Source organism: Vanessa atalanta, chromosome 14, assembly GCF_905147765.1.
Source record: "Vanessa atalanta chromosome 14, ilVanAtal1.2, whole genome shotgun sequence".
Lineage (NCBI taxonomy): Eukaryota > Metazoa > Arthropoda > Insecta > Lepidoptera > Nymphalidae > Vanessa > Vanessa atalanta.
In genome coordinates this window covers 1,968,782-1,987,270 of record NC_061884.1, presented here as the reverse complement: position 1 = coordinate 1,987,270, position 18,489 = coordinate 1,968,782, and the positions used below count along the sequence as shown (strand labels likewise).

At 34.1% G+C, this 18,489-nt stretch overlaps 2 protein-coding genes across 3 annotated transcripts; one reads left to right on the top strand and one right to left on the bottom strand.

Moving 5' to 3' along the window:
- Nucleotides 1-3: 3 nt before the first annotated feature.
- On the bottom strand, nucleotides 4-4,955 carry LOC125068803 (cytochrome b5-like). Its single transcript, XM_047678120.1, has 4 exons — nucleotides 4,683-4,955; nucleotides 4,190-4,278; nucleotides 4,018-4,086; nucleotides 4-384 (listed from the first exon to the last, which is right to left on the bottom strand). Exons 1-4 carry the CDS (start codon nucleotides 4,788-4,790, stop codon nucleotides 300-302), a joined length of 351 nt encoding a protein of 116 aa, XP_047534076.1. The 5' UTR covers nucleotides 4,791-4,955; the 3' UTR covers nucleotides 4-299.
- Nucleotides 4,956-6,740: 1,785 nt separating this feature from the next.
- Nucleotides 6,741-18,276, top strand: LOC125068744 (probable methyltransferase-like protein 25). Of its 2 annotated transcripts, XM_047678046.1 has the most exons (8): nucleotides 6,741-6,913; nucleotides 7,223-7,447; nucleotides 7,997-8,169; nucleotides 8,440-8,628; nucleotides 8,938-9,121; nucleotides 10,373-10,573; nucleotides 17,408-17,517; nucleotides 17,900-18,276. In XM_047678046.1, exons 1-8 carry the CDS (start codon nucleotides 6,871-6,873, stop codon nucleotides 18,260-18,262), a joined length of 1,488 nt encoding a protein of 495 aa, XP_047534002.1. In that variant the 5' UTR covers nucleotides 6,741-6,870; the 3' UTR covers nucleotides 18,263-18,276. The 2 variants fall into 2 exon arrangements, with proteins under 2 accessions (XP_047534002.1, XP_047534003.1); XM_047678047.1 differs by lacking the exon at nucleotides 6,741-6,913 and having other exon boundaries at nucleotides 7,321-7,451.
- Nucleotides 18,277-18,489: the final 213 nt, after the last annotated feature.

Below are 18,489 nucleotides of genomic sequence, written 5' to 3'. Positions count from 1 at the left end.
ATATCGATTTTAATTTTTATTATCACATAATAATATAAATCATTCAGTAATAGGTTATACAGCAATGTATAAACGATGCATTTAGTAAATGTTTAGACTTTACAAACACAAAAAAATACAAAAATGTACAAATGCTTTGAGCCTTTAATTAATCATAAACAAAAATATTTGACACAGCCCATTGTAAAATTAATATATAAAATTGCAACAAGTTTTTTTTATTCTGGTAACACTAATCACTACACTTAGCTAAAAGCCAGCTTTTTAAATAATTGGACCCGATATAGATGAGAATAGGTTTACTTGCTTCCCAGATATTTCTTCAGAACGACACCTACGACTAACGCTCCTGCTAGAGCGAGTAATGCCCATTTGAGTTTTGAGCTGAAACAAAAGTATTGATTTAAATTTGGTCGGTTTTATTAAGAATAGACGTAAAAGCTCTCTCCATTCCTATCCAATTCGTATTTTAAGAATTGTTAAAATAAATTTTGGATTAATAAATCTGAATTAGCAGTATTTTCAAATACAATTACGTCAGGTTGTACGAAATTGGAGTAAACCTTAAAATCGTTCACAAACAAATATATATACAACACATAAAGAGAGAAAAACATACTTATAAATAAAGCGGAATCAAAGAAGCAGAGAGAGAATTTTAAGGTTTGTCAAAATCACAAAAATACATAGGTTGTACATAAATTTAAAGAACGCTCACCCTTTCATTATAGTTGTAGTTTGTATAGGTACTCTTTAATTGAGTTGCCTTATCTAGAGTAATTTAAGCTAACAATAATAATACTTATCTGTTACATCATTTCTATTTACATTTTTGTTTTACAATAGTTATCTAATCTATTGCGAATAAAAATAATTAAAAACTACTCTATTAAGTAACATTTCCACCATGGGATCTACTATATTTCAAAATCGAGGCAAAAAATTGACATTAGTCCCCAACTCAACACAATTAATATCAAACTAATTATTTTTGGTATACTTGGTATAGGGCTTTGTGTAAGTCTACCTGGGTAACCCACTCTTCATATTATATTCTACCGCCAAACAGCAGTACTTTGTATTTTTGTGTTTCGGTTTGAGAGGTAAGTGCCCGTATAACAGCAGGCACAAGGGACATTATAACTTAGTTCTTAAGCAGGGCCGGACCGTGAGTTTAGGGGGGCCCCGGGCTAATACTACTTAGGGGCCCCACTTAAGACACGAAGACTTGAACTGTTTAATTTAATAAAATGATGGATTCTTTCGTATTATCGTCTATTTTTCGGCCCTGGGCTGAAGCCCAAAAAGCCATACGGTAGATCCGGCCCTGCTCTCAAGGTTGCTGGCGCATTGGAGACATAAAGAATGATTAAAATAACTTGTAGCGCCAATGTCTATGGATGGTGTTGAACACTTACCATCGGGTGGTGCAAATGCACTATTTCATTAAAAAAAATCGATAGAAAGTTGATACTGGAGGACAAAAAGAAAAAAGGATTGTGCAATGAACCGTTAGCAGAACAGTTCACCAAAGTTTAATCACAATCGGTAGTGAAACAATTTATCCGATATAATATGATTTTAGCGGACCCTTAATGAACCAAGGGTCTGGGACTTTTAAATACTAAGACAATGAAAAAAAAATACAAAAGTGTACGGCATTAATCAATGCAATGGCGATATATATTTTCTCTCACCGTGCCACTCCAGTGCGGGTTAGTGGGTTCACTTGATGCTGAATAACATCAGAAATTTGCAGGTTTCTGTGAGACGTTTTCCTTCACCGACCACAAAATTAATAATTAAGAGAGATTACGCAAATTAAAACCTCTATGATTACGATACCGCTATCTATCTATCTATCTATCTATTTATCTAGCTATCTAGCCACTCAATAAAAATCTTAATCTCATCTACAAAAGAAATTGTAATTAAGGTAACTTTATAATGTATTTTTTTTTGTTTGCGCTATGGAAACAATATTTATGAGATTGTAAATTAAAAAGGTCTTATATATTTCAATTTTTAGCTAACAACAATAGAACTAGTTTGTAATAATAAATTTAAAATTAGAACCTTTCATTGCATGGATATCCGCGTGGTCTTGGTTCACTTAAAAAAATAATCCAGAATATTATTTTATTATGAATTAATAGTTTGAGTTTAAATGACAAATAATAATTTAAAAAAAAATATTTAAAATATAAACCTTTTCCGAGGAACGGTTATCGATTGAACTCTTTTTTCTGTCTTAGGTGTAGTTGGTGTTTTAAACGTTGACTTTGGCGCAACTGGTTTACTATAGTTAGATTTAAAATTAAAATTAAATATATAATATATACATTATATATGTAAAATTCAATAACGCCAAAGCTAACCTGCTTGCTGGACCATCGAATGTTCTCCACGATTTTTCAGATGGTACCATTTTTGGTAAATGTGGACAACTAAGTTAAATCATTATAATAAATAATAATATAAAATAAGAAAAAAACAAAACAAAAATTTAAAATAAAAAAAGGATTAATAACCTGGCGGCAGAACAAATAGAACACTTTGACTGACGCGGGGAACTGCAAAAATAATTACTTTATTCATTACGAAAAAAAACGTAATTTTAAGAAGAATACTATAATTCTATATGTTTTGTATATATCATAAAATTATATTACTATTGTATACTTTCTTTAAATACGACAAATAAAATAATATCTACGAAAGTATTTTATCTCACCGTCGGTCGGGGAATTTATAGAGCATATACACCATTAACACCGTAATACATTGTCGTAACACTTACGTATAAATAGTTTTCCTAACATACCCAAGGTTTTGCAATACAAACATACAGGAAAGATATGGGTATGGTAAATCTTGTCTTATTTAGAACTTGCATAAATATATTGGGATATAACAGAAATTTCATAATCAAAACAAAATCATAAATATAATGGAATACATAATAATTTAAGGGAATCACAAGTTGTGGTCAATTTCTTGAACAATCTTTAAACAGTTATAAAGTAATTGTCAGACAAACGACCTACTTAAAATGACTATGACTTTCACTATGCTAGGTCTAATAAGCCTCAATGATCTATTGAGGCTTATTTAGTAATAAAGTACTTTATGTGTATTATAAAACAAAAATTAATAAGACATAACCTTGCTTTTTTTCTCGCATTTGATTTACAACTGTAAAAAAATAATGAATTAAATCGGTATTTATTTAATTGAAATAATTAGCTATATGCAATTAAATAAAATATATAATATAACAAGTGATTTGCCCCGGTTTTGCACATCAATTTATTAACAAACAAAATTATATAACATAAATATAATTTATTCTCAATAGCACTCAGGAATAATGTAACAGTCAAAAATAAATTGAATTGATCCAATTCCACGTTTTGTTTTTGAAAATTGGTTCGAAAATTGCCCTCAACATACAAACAAACAAATTGTACCTCTTTATAACATTATTATAGAATATCAACTGTGATATAATATGGCACAGAAAACTATATTCAATTGCACATTGATTTATCAATTAATTGATATCAATCAGTTATGGAGTATTATTCATCTATTAATGCTATTTATAGAGCTTTGAATGAGATTTTCTTTTAGATATTTAAAGCTATATACAAAAAAAATGAACAAAAGTTTGTATGTACAAGTCATTACCTAAAAATTATTTAAAAATTATTAATTATTCACTTGCTACATTAACATTAAGTAAAATCAATTTTGCTTTAATATTTTAGTATTGAATTGTATGTAGTTTTAAAATTAGCTGAAATTAAAAATATATATATACACTGTTTTTTTGTCCTGTTGGATTTCTCTTTATGGTAATAATAAAGATTTTAATTCATTCATTAATTCTTTTTTACCTTTTAAGGCTACAAACAAACAAATTAAAATGATATGATACAATTTCTTTCATCCTATACTACTCATAATGCTTTGAAAATTCGTAATTTGTTTAATTAAGAAAGTTGTAGTACTTACCATGGTAAGACAACACTGATCCTATCTTCAGGGTTCAGGGATCCTATTTTATACTTTTTTAAAAGTTCTCTGAAATATTAATTTCATATTATTATAATTAACACAATAGAAATTTCTTAAGCATGAATAAAGTGTAAACACAAAATTGTTCACTATATCATAAATAGCAAACCTTGCATCATCACTATGTCCCACATCCTCAAATTCTCGGCTTCCATCTTTACCAGCAACATCCAATAAAGAATCCTCACCACCAGGATGCTAGAAAAAAAAAAAATGATGTGAAGGTCTTAATTATTCAGCCATGGAATATATTAATTATAAAGTTACAGTTTCGATCCTGATCCCTAGAGCTCCACTTTCGTCTATTGTCGTCCACTCTGACCAAAAGCTTAAAGCTTAATTTGAGGGGTAAATAGGAATATTAGTAATTCCTTTAAATGGGAATTGCTAATATTCTTTATGTGACTTTTTATGTCAATTGAGACAAAACTATGAGACAACATTATAATAATAAGAAATTTATAAGTTACATATAAGTTAAAATTATTAAAATGTAATCAGCTGATGAAAAATAATGTCAGTAATGTGCTGTCACTTCGCACTTCGCACCAGTTGAATATTTTTTTTTAAATTGAATTATCATCATTTTAAAAATAATTTACCTCTGTTAAAAAGTTCGTAACATCGTACACATCATTGTGAATTATAATCCAAACACTGCTCTTGCGTCTGTGTTTTTTAACTTCTTCTAATGATATTATACGAGCCATTTTAAGTTATTTCTTACTTAAGTAAGATTATGAACTGTGTTGCCTAAACACGAGTACAAGACAAAGTGATAAGCACGAATTATTTATAAAGTACATAGGTAGCCTTGAACTGAATTTACTGTTACTGTGATTTGTGAATACTGTAATAGATACAATCAAATGTCATATGAAAAATCATTAGTACAGTTGACTTTTGGTTTGACGTTTCCAAATAATGCTGTTAAAGATAATCCTTTAAAACTTAAATTATTTTTATTTACTACTTCAATACAGACTTAGATTTCATGGCACATTTTTGTAAATTTATTTATTTTTGTAAATCATTCACTAATTTATTTATTTATTTCTGCCTGCTTCCAAAGTTTGATCATACAATAGCAAACTGCGTTTGGGTCAATTGTAATGAAATCTAGTTATAGATGAAACTGACAAACGACTGGGTCTAATCCCAATCCCTGGGTAAAATCAACTTGAAGGAAATATATATTTTTCCTTATTTTAAAAAGGACCCCATAATTGAGGTCCAAAGATCAATTACATTTTGAATAAAAAAATAATCGTCGACAGAGATTCATTGTCCCTAAGCAAAAAAGAGTTCTCGTGGTATTAGCTTTATTCATATCCAATATCCAAATCAGGGCTTGTGGTGTCTTATTTACAATATATCGTGCGTCTTTTCTATTTATTTATGAAATGCAGTAAAAGTTGAGCTTATTGCTCAATTAATTAACATTTAATTTATATTTATAATTTAAATATATATATATTTCATTAATTATCTGTATTCTGTAGTATCTAATTATCTATAGTAGTTTGACAGCTAAGCGATTTTGTCTCGTAAATAAAGAGTGAAAACATCTGTAAATATAACCTATCGAAGAAACGCAGTTTTAAAATTTATGTAAAGATAACTATGACTACAATTTTAATCCAATTCTATGAAAGAATATTCATTCGAATAAATTGATTATTTTCTACGAAAACAATTTATCAATAACACTTATTAAGTTATATGCTATCGTTATACTAAGAACAGAATACAATTTAATAAATGGCTGAGGAAACCGATTTCAATGATGTTCTTGAAAATATATTTTTAAGTGAGAATACGCAGTGTGAGTTAAGTTATGAGGAAGGCTATAAAGTCGGCAGCGAAGCAGGAAATCCAGAGGGTTACCATCTGGGTTATCACAGAGGTGCGGAATTAGGAAGAGAACTTGGTAAATAAATTATTTTATATTCTTGGTTTAATTTAAATTAACCAAATATACCGACTGAAATAATAATCTAGGAAATTAATACTTACATTTAACAATGAGTTCTTCAATTTATTATTATATGTTATTCTGTAGAGTATCTGATGAAAGGACTTAGGGTATCAAGGGTGCTACGCTTTGGGTTATTAAATAATGGTATAGTCTGAGATCTTATCTGAGCCAACCAAAAGGAAAGAATTTTTTAAAGAAAAAAATCCTTTTGAGGGAGGGTGATCTCCAGGACACTGCACCATTGGCACTTGAGTGTATGTATGTGTGTGCTCGAGATGGGTCTGGTACTACAGCATGTATTAAGAAATTAGTACTTTTATAATTTATTATAACTATGAATTAGTATGAAAAATTAATAATGATTGTGAATATCAGTTGAGTGTAGCAGCATTGTCACGAATCAGGTCATTGATTGATTTTAATTGTATTGTCATGTGTTATTAACTCAATCTGAGGGCTACTTAACCTTAATAAATAGCATCTTGACAAGACACAGTGTCAATATAACCACATTTGGTCATATTATTTATGAGTTAAATGATCACTCACAGATTATATATATATTAAGATACTAAAAATTGATTTTTCAGGTCACTATCTTGGCATAGTTTCATACCATATAGAAAACAGAGACAAACCAGAAGTACAATATTCAGAAAAGATTGTGAAGCAATTAGAAAAAGTTAAAGAACTTATTGATACATTCCCACGTGAAAATTCAGAAGATCAAGACATTCTTGGTCTTGCGGAAACTATTAGAGCACAATATAAGAAAGCTTGTGCACTTTTAAAGATATCATCAGTCAATCCCTATGGTGCTGACGTATCTTTTTAAAAACCTAACCATTTTCAAATGTGAGTTATATGTTTTAATAATATTTGATCTAACAGTCTTAACAATTGTAAATAATTGATTTATAAAAGATTTTATGTGATGTCATAATTTGTGAGAAAGAATTGGATCATACTGTGTAGAAAGATTCAAACATACAGAATATTAATAAAAGTCAGGGTATCTGTCACTATAAAATTGGTTTTTTCTTTTATGTGTTTAATAAACTTTTATTAATATTTTTGCAGGTCGGAACATTTGTACACAATATTATCCAAGTAAAAACTTTTTGAAAAGAAAAACAAGTATTAATATAATTTTTATTATTTCAGCTAAAGCCAACATGGAAAATGCATTCAAACTTCGACAGCAACTTGACAGCATAATAACTTATGTCTCACCTTTGTTGCCACTCGCAAATTGTCATATGGTGGAATTTTTCACTCATAACCATTGGGAGAACCTGTTACCATCAGACTTAAGACAATATTTAGATAACCAAGAATTGAATGATGCTACTGATCAGTTCTGGAAATGTGCTAAGGGGAAACAAGATGGTTGGTATGTCTTAATATTAACTGATTTAGTCTTTTTTCATCAAATATTAACTAAGAAATCTATTGTCTTTATTACTTTTTGATTATAATTTCAACTTTAAAATCTCACTTGATATATTATCTGTAACTTTGGGGTTACTAAATATATACTAATTTGTATGACATAGAATTTATTATTTTATAATTATATAGAAATAAATTGGATAATGTACTGTAATATAAATATATAAAAACATCTTCAAAAAAGCTTGTAAATTCCTACTTAAATAAAGTTCATTTTATTCAAGTACGATATCCTTTGTCGAGTTGTGTGTACATCGGTTTTCCTGGGTACGCCACTCCGAGGTCCCGGGTTCGATTCCCGGCCGAGTCGATGTAGAAAAAGTTCATTAGTTTTCTATGTTGTTGGTCTGGGTGTATGTGGTACTATCGTTACTTCTGATTTTCCACTTACATTGGGATCAGAATAATGTATGTGATGTTGTCCAATGTATATGTATTTATTTATTTAATCATTATTTTATCTGTTTTAATAAATATTCTTTTTAGACAAAAATGAGCTAACAAAGTGGGTGCTCAGTTGTCAATGTCACTGTGTAAGCTTGAACAATGACTACTGCATCTCAAGAACACAACTTCAAGAGAAGATTAAATCATGGGGAGGAGATATTAAACCGGAAGTACGGATTAAAGAATTCATGACCAGCAAGAAGAGCTACGAAGTAAGTAAAATATCAAAATAAGTGTTCTTTATTGAAACAATTATTATTCATTTGTAATAAAATGCTGTCCTACGGTCTTGTAGTGATCGCACGGGATCGCTTTCGCATGCTAACGTGACGTCTTGTCGATGCGATACCCTGAGCATGTCTGCCATCTATTTGCCTCAGTTTTGTTTGCTTCTCCAGATCAAACCTTGAAGGACGCAAAGCATGTCCTTAGCTTTTGCATAGAAAGTAATGTGCCGTTCACTTTATAAAATATTGTTTCAGGTTCAAACTATGTCGAATCTCGTTGCATCACTTTTCAGTGCAAGTGGTTCAACCCATTGCGTTGAAGCTGGTGGTGGTAAGGGACACCTTCCCGTTGCATTAACCCTGGCGTACCACCTGCCTAGTTTGACGGTGGATTGTGATCATCGCACTATTACTAATGCTGAAAGCAGGGTTAAGATCATACAGGTAATTCGAACAATTTTACGTATATATATATATATATATATATTTTTTTTTTTAAATTTTTGTTGACAACAATGTATTAGATATATTTTCAACCCCAACAACTAGCCCGGAGCCAAAAATGATTTGCTGTGGTCAAAGATCCAACCGTTGTAATAATGATTATATTATCCTAACTTATATAATAAATGTGTGTTTGTTTTGTTACTCTTTCACGTCTTAACTAGTCAACTGATCACCATGGAAATTTAAACACACGTTATCAGGGGCACGGAAACGGTCATACCTAACGTAAACTCGTCTGGTCCCCAGAAACAATGGCATGCAATAGCAAAGAAGATAAAAGACGGCAGCGAAGAAAGTATTTCGGAAAGTATCAACTCCGATTTGCATCGATTTGCGTCCGCTTTCATCACAGAGGACACCGATCTAGCAGCGATCCTGAGAGAAAAGTTTCCAGAACATTCCGACGCTGATATAAGACTACTTTTAACTGGTAAGTGAGCAATCGTATTTAACTTGCCGATATATAATTTCTTCATTTTTCCATATATTAGAAGATAGAGAAGTCATATCTTCTACTATAAGAGTTAACTCGTATAATAAGATGCCTCATTAGCATCTGCCTCATATCGTTACGGCACTCACTGTGTTAAGCACAGTACAGTAACAGCCTGTTAATTTCCCACTGCTGGGCTAAGGCCTCCTCTCCCTTTGAGGAGAAGGTTTGGAGCATATTCCACCACGTTGCATCGATATGTTTTGCTGGATACACATGCGGCAGAATTTTGTTGAAATTAGACACATTCAGGCTTCCTCACGATGTTTTCCTTCACCGCCGAGCACGAGATGAATTATAAACACAAATTAAGCACATGAAAATTTAGTGGTGCTTGACTGAATTTGAACCCGCAGTCGTCGCTTAAGATGCACGCGTTCTAACCATCAACTGGCCCATCTCATTGCGGTAGCATTGTTAGGCTATTACTCTGACGGTCTGTTTCGAATACCCATTTTTGTTGTTGGCTTAATGTTTTTGTTTAGTTTTGTTTAAGTGTTCTTTTGTTTTTGTAAAATTGTCGTTTTACTGAAAAAAAAACATCTGGCGTAATTTCTAAGAATATTTTTTATTAAAAATAATTAAATTAATGACAACTTAATTATTAAAATTGTTGCAAGGGACAGATGTGGATGCCAGACATGTAATGAAGCATAAAACATTAAAATAATACATATTCCTTTTTCATGTATCAGCAAATTCAATGGAAACTCACGAAAGGTGCGGTTCCCCGAGAATATTCTGCTCAACTTAGCTATAGCCTATTCCAATGGAAGCAGGAAAAATGATAAACAAACCTTAGATTTGCGTATATTGCGCACTACTAAGAATTTATGATTAATATATATTTATTTACAATACGATACTATTACACTTAACTACTTATTTCTACTTTAATTTTACTTCCAAAATTCCGATAACAGTTTCGTCGACTTTAAAAAAGCCATTTTTTCGCAAATCCATAGTGAGTATCACAGATGGATCAAGCTCTCGACCAATGATATCGCGTCAATTTGCTGTCAAATGTTGTTTATTTGGCTTTTTCCTGTTATGGTTGGAACAGAGTATAAGTTATATAGCAATAAAAATATGCTATTGTGTGCATAATGTCAGTCAGGACTATCAACCCACTGTCACGGTACGATGGTCTCCTAGCGACATCTCAATAGTGCTGACAATCGGTGGCAGGGCTGCACACCTGCGGCAACCTGGGCCCGTCGTCGCTGCGTATCCTGTCGTCCCGCGCGCACGTCAGCGCCGCGCTCACCGTGCCGTGCTGCTACCACCTGCTGCACGAGGACACCGACCACCAGCTCGTGGACGTGTTCCAGCGGGACCGGATACCCGTGGCCTCGGGGCGCGGGTTCCCCATGGCGGAACATTTGAGAGGTATCGTGAAGATTTAGGTCATATTTATATTTGCATAATATTTTAAATTACCAAACCTCTCTGCGTGCAGTTTATTAATAAAGAAAATGGTATGGTACAGATATAACTTATATCCTTATAGCACTCAGAAATAATGTAGCCTACTGTGTCTACCAGTGAAAACAAAATTAGAATTAGTCCATTAGTTCAGGAGATTCCCCTATAAGAACATATCACATATTGTACGCGCGAGAGAAAAGTGGACTGTATTTTGGTATAAAAGGGTGTTACCTCAAAACTCTGGGCTCGGTGAAGACACGTTCTTCTTGGGAGCGCTCCCTTGGTCTTCATACACTCGAAGAACACAGCCAAAGGGATGGGTGATATTATAGGAGAAGGATAAGTCCGTTACACAAGCTAATTTCAAAAGCGCGGCGCACTCACATAACACACGTTACCGCGGCTCACACCAGAAGGGAAGAGAGAAGAAAGAAGTACGTCATACGTCAAAATCATTCCATAGACAAAACATAGACGTTTCAACGTACGCATACACCTAAATACGCTACATACCGCCCGCCTTAGAGTCACTCACTCTAATATAAACACTCGGACGGCTTCTACACTACACTATAACTAAACTATACTATTATTGACTAAAATATAAAAATATATTATTCACTGTCCGGGAGCGGACCCACTTTAACAACTGCACGCTTGCAAACACCTTGTGCAGTGCGCACAGAAACCACTCGAACCACACCATCCTTGCCGGGATGCGTATTCTCAATAACACCGAGACGCCATTGCAAGGGTGGTAAATTGTCGTCTTTGAGGACCACTAATGAGCCTATCTTAACATTGTTCCGTGACTCTGTCCACTTGGACCTTTGTTGTAACGTATGGAGATACTCTTGACTCCATCGTTGCCAATAATGCTGCACGATATTACTTAGAAGTTGCCATCGAGTCAAACGATTTAATTTTTCATTTGTTACGTTTGGTTCAGGTATAGCTACAAGCGGTTGACCTATTAAAAAATGACCAGGTGTTAACGCTTGTGGGTCACTAGGGTCAGAACTTAACGGACAAATTGGACGAGAGTTCAACACGGCCTCTATTTGACATACGATAGTATAGAATTCCTCATATGTAAGCGTCTGCTGACCTATAACGCGCTTCAGATGATGTTTGAAACTACGTACTTGTATCTCCCACATACCACCCATATGTGGTGAATATGGTGGATTAAAATGAAAATTAATATTTTGTTTTAGGCATTCCTTCGAAACTTTGTCTTTAAAATCACTAGAATTATGCAAGACACAATATTCACACAACATTTTACTCGCTTTCACAAAGTTTCGACCACAATCACAGTACACATCCGTACACACACCTCGACGGCTACAAAATCGTTTTAAAGCAGCAATAAAGGCTTCAGCTGTTAATTCTGACACTAACTCTAAGTGGATTGCACGAGTCACCATACACACAAACAAACACACATAGGCCTTATAAAGTTTGGCATTTCTATGAGTTCCTAGTTTTATCATAAAAGGCCCACAATAATCAATACCAACACGTAAAAAAGCACGACACCTATCCACTCGAAAAGAAGGCAAATCGCCCATAAGCGGTTGCACAGCTTTCGGCTTATTCCTAAAACAAGTAATACACTGAAATACTCTTTGTCGAACAATACTACGAGCTGACAGTATCCAATACTTCTGTTGCAATAAATATTGTAATGTTTGTACACCAACATGTAAATAGATTTTATGGTAATAATCAATAATTAATTTTGTAAGATGATTTCTTTTAGGTAAGATAATTTGATTTTTTATATCATTATTCAACGAAGAATTAGACAACCGCCCGCCAACACGCAGTATGCCAGACCTATCTATAAAGGGTTTTAGCCTTTGTATACCAGTTGCACACGGTCTATTTTTTGATAAACAATTAAACACATCGCTAAACTCATTTCTTTGAACTAACTTAATCAAATTCAATAACGCTAAATTGTACTCCGACCCAGTAATATAATTACACTTAGTTTTTTCAACATTTAAACAATTAACTTTAAACCGATAACACCACGCCGTAACACACACTAGCTTAGAAAGATCTGAGTACTTATGTAGCAAATCAAAATCAATGTCATTCACACAAACAAAAGCTTTAATAACACGCCTTTCACTATTTATAATATTAACTTCACTATCCCCTATGTCATTAGTCATAGACACAGGCCACTGATCCCGTGACAAACGTAACCAAGGAGGCCCCTGCCACCAAAGGTTGTATGAAAGTAACTCTGAGGGTAACATTCCTCGTGAAGCACCGTCCGCGGGGTTATGAACCGAAGCAATATGAAACCAATTTTCAGGACTAACATTACACTGACACTCACTGGCTCGATTAGCCACAAAAGTTTTATATTGATGAGATGAACTCTTTATCCAGGACAAAGCGATAGTAGAATCAGTCCACGCAAAAACTCTATCGATTTTTATTCTATCTTCGAACACGTTCATAACATATTTTATCAAACGAGATAGAATTACTGCAGCACACAACTCCAACCGTGGTATACTAATCCTTTTAAGAGGTGCAACACGAGATTTCGACATAAGTAAATACGTCTCACTGCGTCCATTAGCAGCAGTAACCCGAAAGTAGACAACAGCAGCGTAACCACGCTCAGAACTATCTGAGAACCCATGAAGCTCAATCGAAGCTGCAGTCGTCGATACAAATCGATTTATTCTCACACTCGACAAGACTGAAAACTCATTAGTATATTGTAACCACACTTTTTTAAGATCAACTGGTAAAGGTTCATCCCACGATAAACCACGCACCCACAATTGTTGCATCACACACTTAGCAAACAATGTGACTGGGCTTAACCACCCTAAGGGATCGTAACACTTAGCAATTTGAGATAACACTGCTCGTTTGGTACACTCACACGAATCGAGTCTAACATTATAGTGGAACACATCACTTTGTGGATTCCATTGCACACCCAACACCTTGATGACACTTTCATCTTCTGCTGCAATAAAATTCACACTAAGTTCCTTATCACATTCAGGAATATTAATCAACACAGAAGGATTGTTACTTGCCCACTTGCGAAGTTCGAAACACCCACGAGAACATAAAGCTATGAGTTCATCCTTTAATTTTAGTGCAGACTTCAAATCTGCTGCTCCGCTCACGATGTCATCGACAAAGATATCGTTAACAAGAACCTTAGCAGCATTTGGATAATTGTGACCTTCATCAGAGGCCAGCTGTTGCAAGGTCCGTATTGCGAGATACGGAGAAGAAGAGAGGCCATACGTGACCGTTCGAAGTCTATATTCACGAATCGAATCAAATGATGAATCTCGCCACAAAATTCGCTGATAGTCCCTATCATCTTCGCTTACCAATATTCCTCGAAACATTTGTTTTATGTCCGCTACAAAAACTATCTCATGTAACCTAAACCTCAAAAGAATAGTTTCAATATCCTTCTGAAGCTTAGGCCCCACCAACAAACATTCATTAAGCGACACGCCATTACCCGACTTCGCAGAACCATCGAAGACAACACGTAGTTTAGTCGTTGAACTAGACTCTTTTATAACACAATGATGTGGAATGTAGTTAGGCCTATAACGAACATCCAAATTATTTTTAACCAATTCCATGTGACCCGAATCCAAATAATCCTTCATAAAATCACTATATGCCCTTTTCAATAATTCATTTTTGTTTAACCTTCCTTCCAAAGCTAATAAACGCCGCAAAGCGATATCCCGCGAATTACCTAAGTCCGGTCGATCAGTTTTAAAAGGCAGTCTAATTCTATATCTCCCATTCTTTTCACGAGTATGAGTTGAAACAAAATGATCTTCACAGCGCCTCTCCTCCAGGCTTAAAAAAGAACCAACAACTGGTTCGGATTCAATCTCCCAGAACCTTTTCAAAATTGAATCGAGGTTTTCATCAGATATAAAATTAGACATAGATACCTTCTGCAGGTTCTTTAGATTTTTATTTCTCACCTCTCCCATAACCAACCAACCAAACACACTGTTGATAGCATAGGGACCCCCACACGCACCTACGACACGACCGTCTCTTATGATAGAGGGAAACACCTCAGCGCCCAACAAAATATCAACCTTAGATGGAATATTAAATTTTGAATCTGCAAGCTTTAATGGTTTTAAATGATCCCACTGTTCAATAGGAATATAAACATTAGGTATAAAGTTCGTAATTTTATTTAACACTAAACATGACACAATCTGAGAATTATCATCACTATTCTCAGGTAGTATCTCACACGACACGACACCATTCGCCTTACACACATTAGACATACTGAGACCACACACTGGCACACACACCTGCCGAATCGGTAAGCCTAATCGACGAATGAAACTAGAGGTTACGAACGACGACTGTGAACCGGGATCCAACAACACGCGAGCCACCTCGCAGGAGCCGTCACGTCGCCTCACTCGAACCACGGCAGTGGACAACAAAACTGTTCCCGAGCTCGCACACACAGAGCCTTTAAGGGACACCACAGCCTGTTCTCCGCTGGCATTCACACACTCGCCAGACACTCGCCGTACACCACTTTCGTTTTCACGAACATGAGAACACTCTTTCTCATTCACACTATCTTGCTTAAAGTGCAAGAGTTTATTATGTGACATTACACACTTGTCACATTTAAAGTTTGATTTACACTCAGAGGCAACATGATTACCTGATAAACACAAAAAACACAATTTATTTCGCTTTACCACTTTCGATCTATTATACGGAGACAGATGCAAAAACTTAGAACATTTATACAACTCATGATTAGAATAACACATTACACACTTATTATTATTTTTAAATCCGGTTGTAAAAGAAGAAACATACTTATTCCCGCTAGCACTCTTAACACTCAACACCCTACGCATCGAACCTTGACTCGACGCTTCACAAGCACGTATTTGCTTATCTAAAAAATCTAGAAGTTGAACATATGTCGGATATTCGCGATCATTTTCTAAGGACAATTCAAAGCGACGTCTCGACTCACTATCTAATTTTTTTAACACTAAGTGAAGCAACAAAAAACTCCATTCACCGGTAGGAAAACCTAAAGCCTTCAATGCACTTAAATTTTCTACCAAATTATTTCTTAAACGTTTCATACCTTCGACGTCTATGTCACTACGCAACGAAGTTAAATTCAACAATTCATCCATATATTTATTTGCGATACGACGTTTATCGGAGTATCTTTCTACAAGGGAATTCCAGGCTACAGAAAAATTATCGGATGTTAATGATAAACATTTAATTAAATTGTATGCTTCACCTTTTAAACTTCCACGTAAATATTGAAACTTTTGTATGTCCGATAAACTATTATTACCGATTATGGTTGAATTAAAGAAATCAAAATAACTACACCATTCTGAATACTCACCGGAAAACGTTAACAACGGCAGCTTAGGTAACCTAACACTTGTATTCGGAGCACTACACTTTCCACAATCAGATTTACGCTCAGAATTATTATCACTATCACTACGCTCAATAATTGACTTACGCTTTAAGAATTTATTATATTTCGCACGAATATCGATCACTTTGTCCATAAAATTATCACGGATTTCCTCCTGTTCGGATTCTACAAATAATTTTTGAGATATTAAAGTTGATTCGATTTTAGTCTGTGTTTCTTCAAACTGAGAACGAAGTAAGTCTAAATCACCATAACTCGCGTCGAACTCATCAACTAAATCCGAACTTTCGTAATGCAACATACGGTCTAATTGCTTAACGAAAAATTTTCTATGAAATAATAATTGATTTAAATCCATATTTAACACAATACAATTATTATTTTACAAAACACGAGACTAGCTAAGGAATAAGATTTATATTCAATTCAAACTAAAAAACAAGTTGTCCTAAGTAAAGAAACACAATTATTATGACACTAAATAATATAATACTAAACTTTTTAACTCGACTGCGTTATAACACGACGCGTCCGGTCTATATTGTGCGGTTGCGCATCGACCGACAATATCACAAAATATGAAGGTACTTCGAAAAATAATCGACTAAATTATTTTTATGTAAAATTACACTTTTCTACAATGCAAATAATACGCAATTAATATAAATTACGTAATGTTGTAAAGCGAAATAAAAATTAACACTATTTTAAATTACACATTAGCTCCTAACGAAAGTATTATCCGTTTCTCCATGGAATGATTTTGAAGTATTAACACGCGATTTAAAACACACAAAATCGCCGATTTACACTAAATTTTAAATCTCAAATTTGGCTACGAAGGACCAAAATGTACGCGCGAGAGAAAAGTGGACTGTATTTTGGTATAAAAGGGTGTTACCTCAAAACTCTGGGCTCGGTGAAGACACGTTCTTCTTGGGAGCGCTCCCTTGGTCTTCATACACTCGAAGAACACAGCCAAAGGGATGGGTGATATTATAGGAGAAGGATAAGTCCGTTACACAAGCTAATTTCAAAAGCGCGGCGCACTCACATAACACACGTTACCGCGGCTCACACCAGAAGGGAAGAGAGAAGAAAGAAGTACGTCATACGTCAAAATCATTCCATAGACAAAACATAGACGTTTCAACGTACGCATACACCTAAATACGCTACACATATACTTTACTTTACTCACAAACATATACTTTTTGACAGTATAGTAGTTAATCCGAATATATAAAGTATTTAGAGATATGAGACTGAAGACTATTTTATAACTATATCTATGTTCCTTAATTCATTTTATTTTCTAGGATATAATCTAGGTCGTAACGCCCGAATGCTCGCCGCCCAGTCGATAGATCGCGTCGTCCATTACCAACAGCTACCCGATAAGAGTCTGCTGTACCGAGCTATGCTTCAGGTAAGTCAAATATATCAAATTATTCTTTTATCACTTCATGATTAGCAGGGCGTTAAAAAAGTTGAAGTATCAACCGAGCCTCTGTGAGCAATCGTGCGCTTTTTGTTTTTAAATATATTACGCTACAAAGTATTACATTAGGCGGTGTATATATATATATATATATATATATATATATGTGTACTAGCCGAAACTGCGCGAAATTTAGAAAACACAAACTCATTACACCGGTTTTACCCCCTTAGGGGTAAAGTTTCGTAAAATCCGTTCTTAGCGGATGTCTACACCCTATAAGGAATCTACCTGCATAATTTCAAGTTTGTTGGTGTTAGTATATAGTAACTTCATACAAAACACGTAACATATATATTTTATTTTGCAGGTAATCATCAAAACTCATTTACCTGACTTACCTTTGTCGGAAGGGAAGTTGAAGGGAGTAGGAGCGAAATGTAAAGATTTCAAAGAATATTTCAAAACGGCAGACGGTCTTCTTAAACTTGGTCTCTATGATAACTTACCTGATACTTACCTGATGGATTTAGGTAAAAATATGAATTGCCAGTGGAAAAAAATCGTTCTGTTTTACCTTGTAAGGTTATGTTTGGCGCAAGTTATTGAGAATGTTATTTTATTAGATAGATTATTGTATTTATATGAGAATGGTTTTGAAAAGGTTTATTTGGTGAAATTGTTTGACCCCGTGCTGTCGCCGCGATGTCATGGTATAGTAGTTGTAAGATGATTATGTTTATAAATACATGCTTTATATAATAAAAGTTGGAATTATTAATATTGTTTTAATTAACCCTATTACTCGAGGAAAAAATTTTTCGGCCGCCACTAAACTTTGGCGGTAAAATATTCCTATTAAAGAAGGCGTACACAAAAACAAATCTTAGATTTTATAGTTGACGACCTCCGTGGTCGAGTAGTGTGTACGGGTACGTAGAAATAACACCATTTGTACGC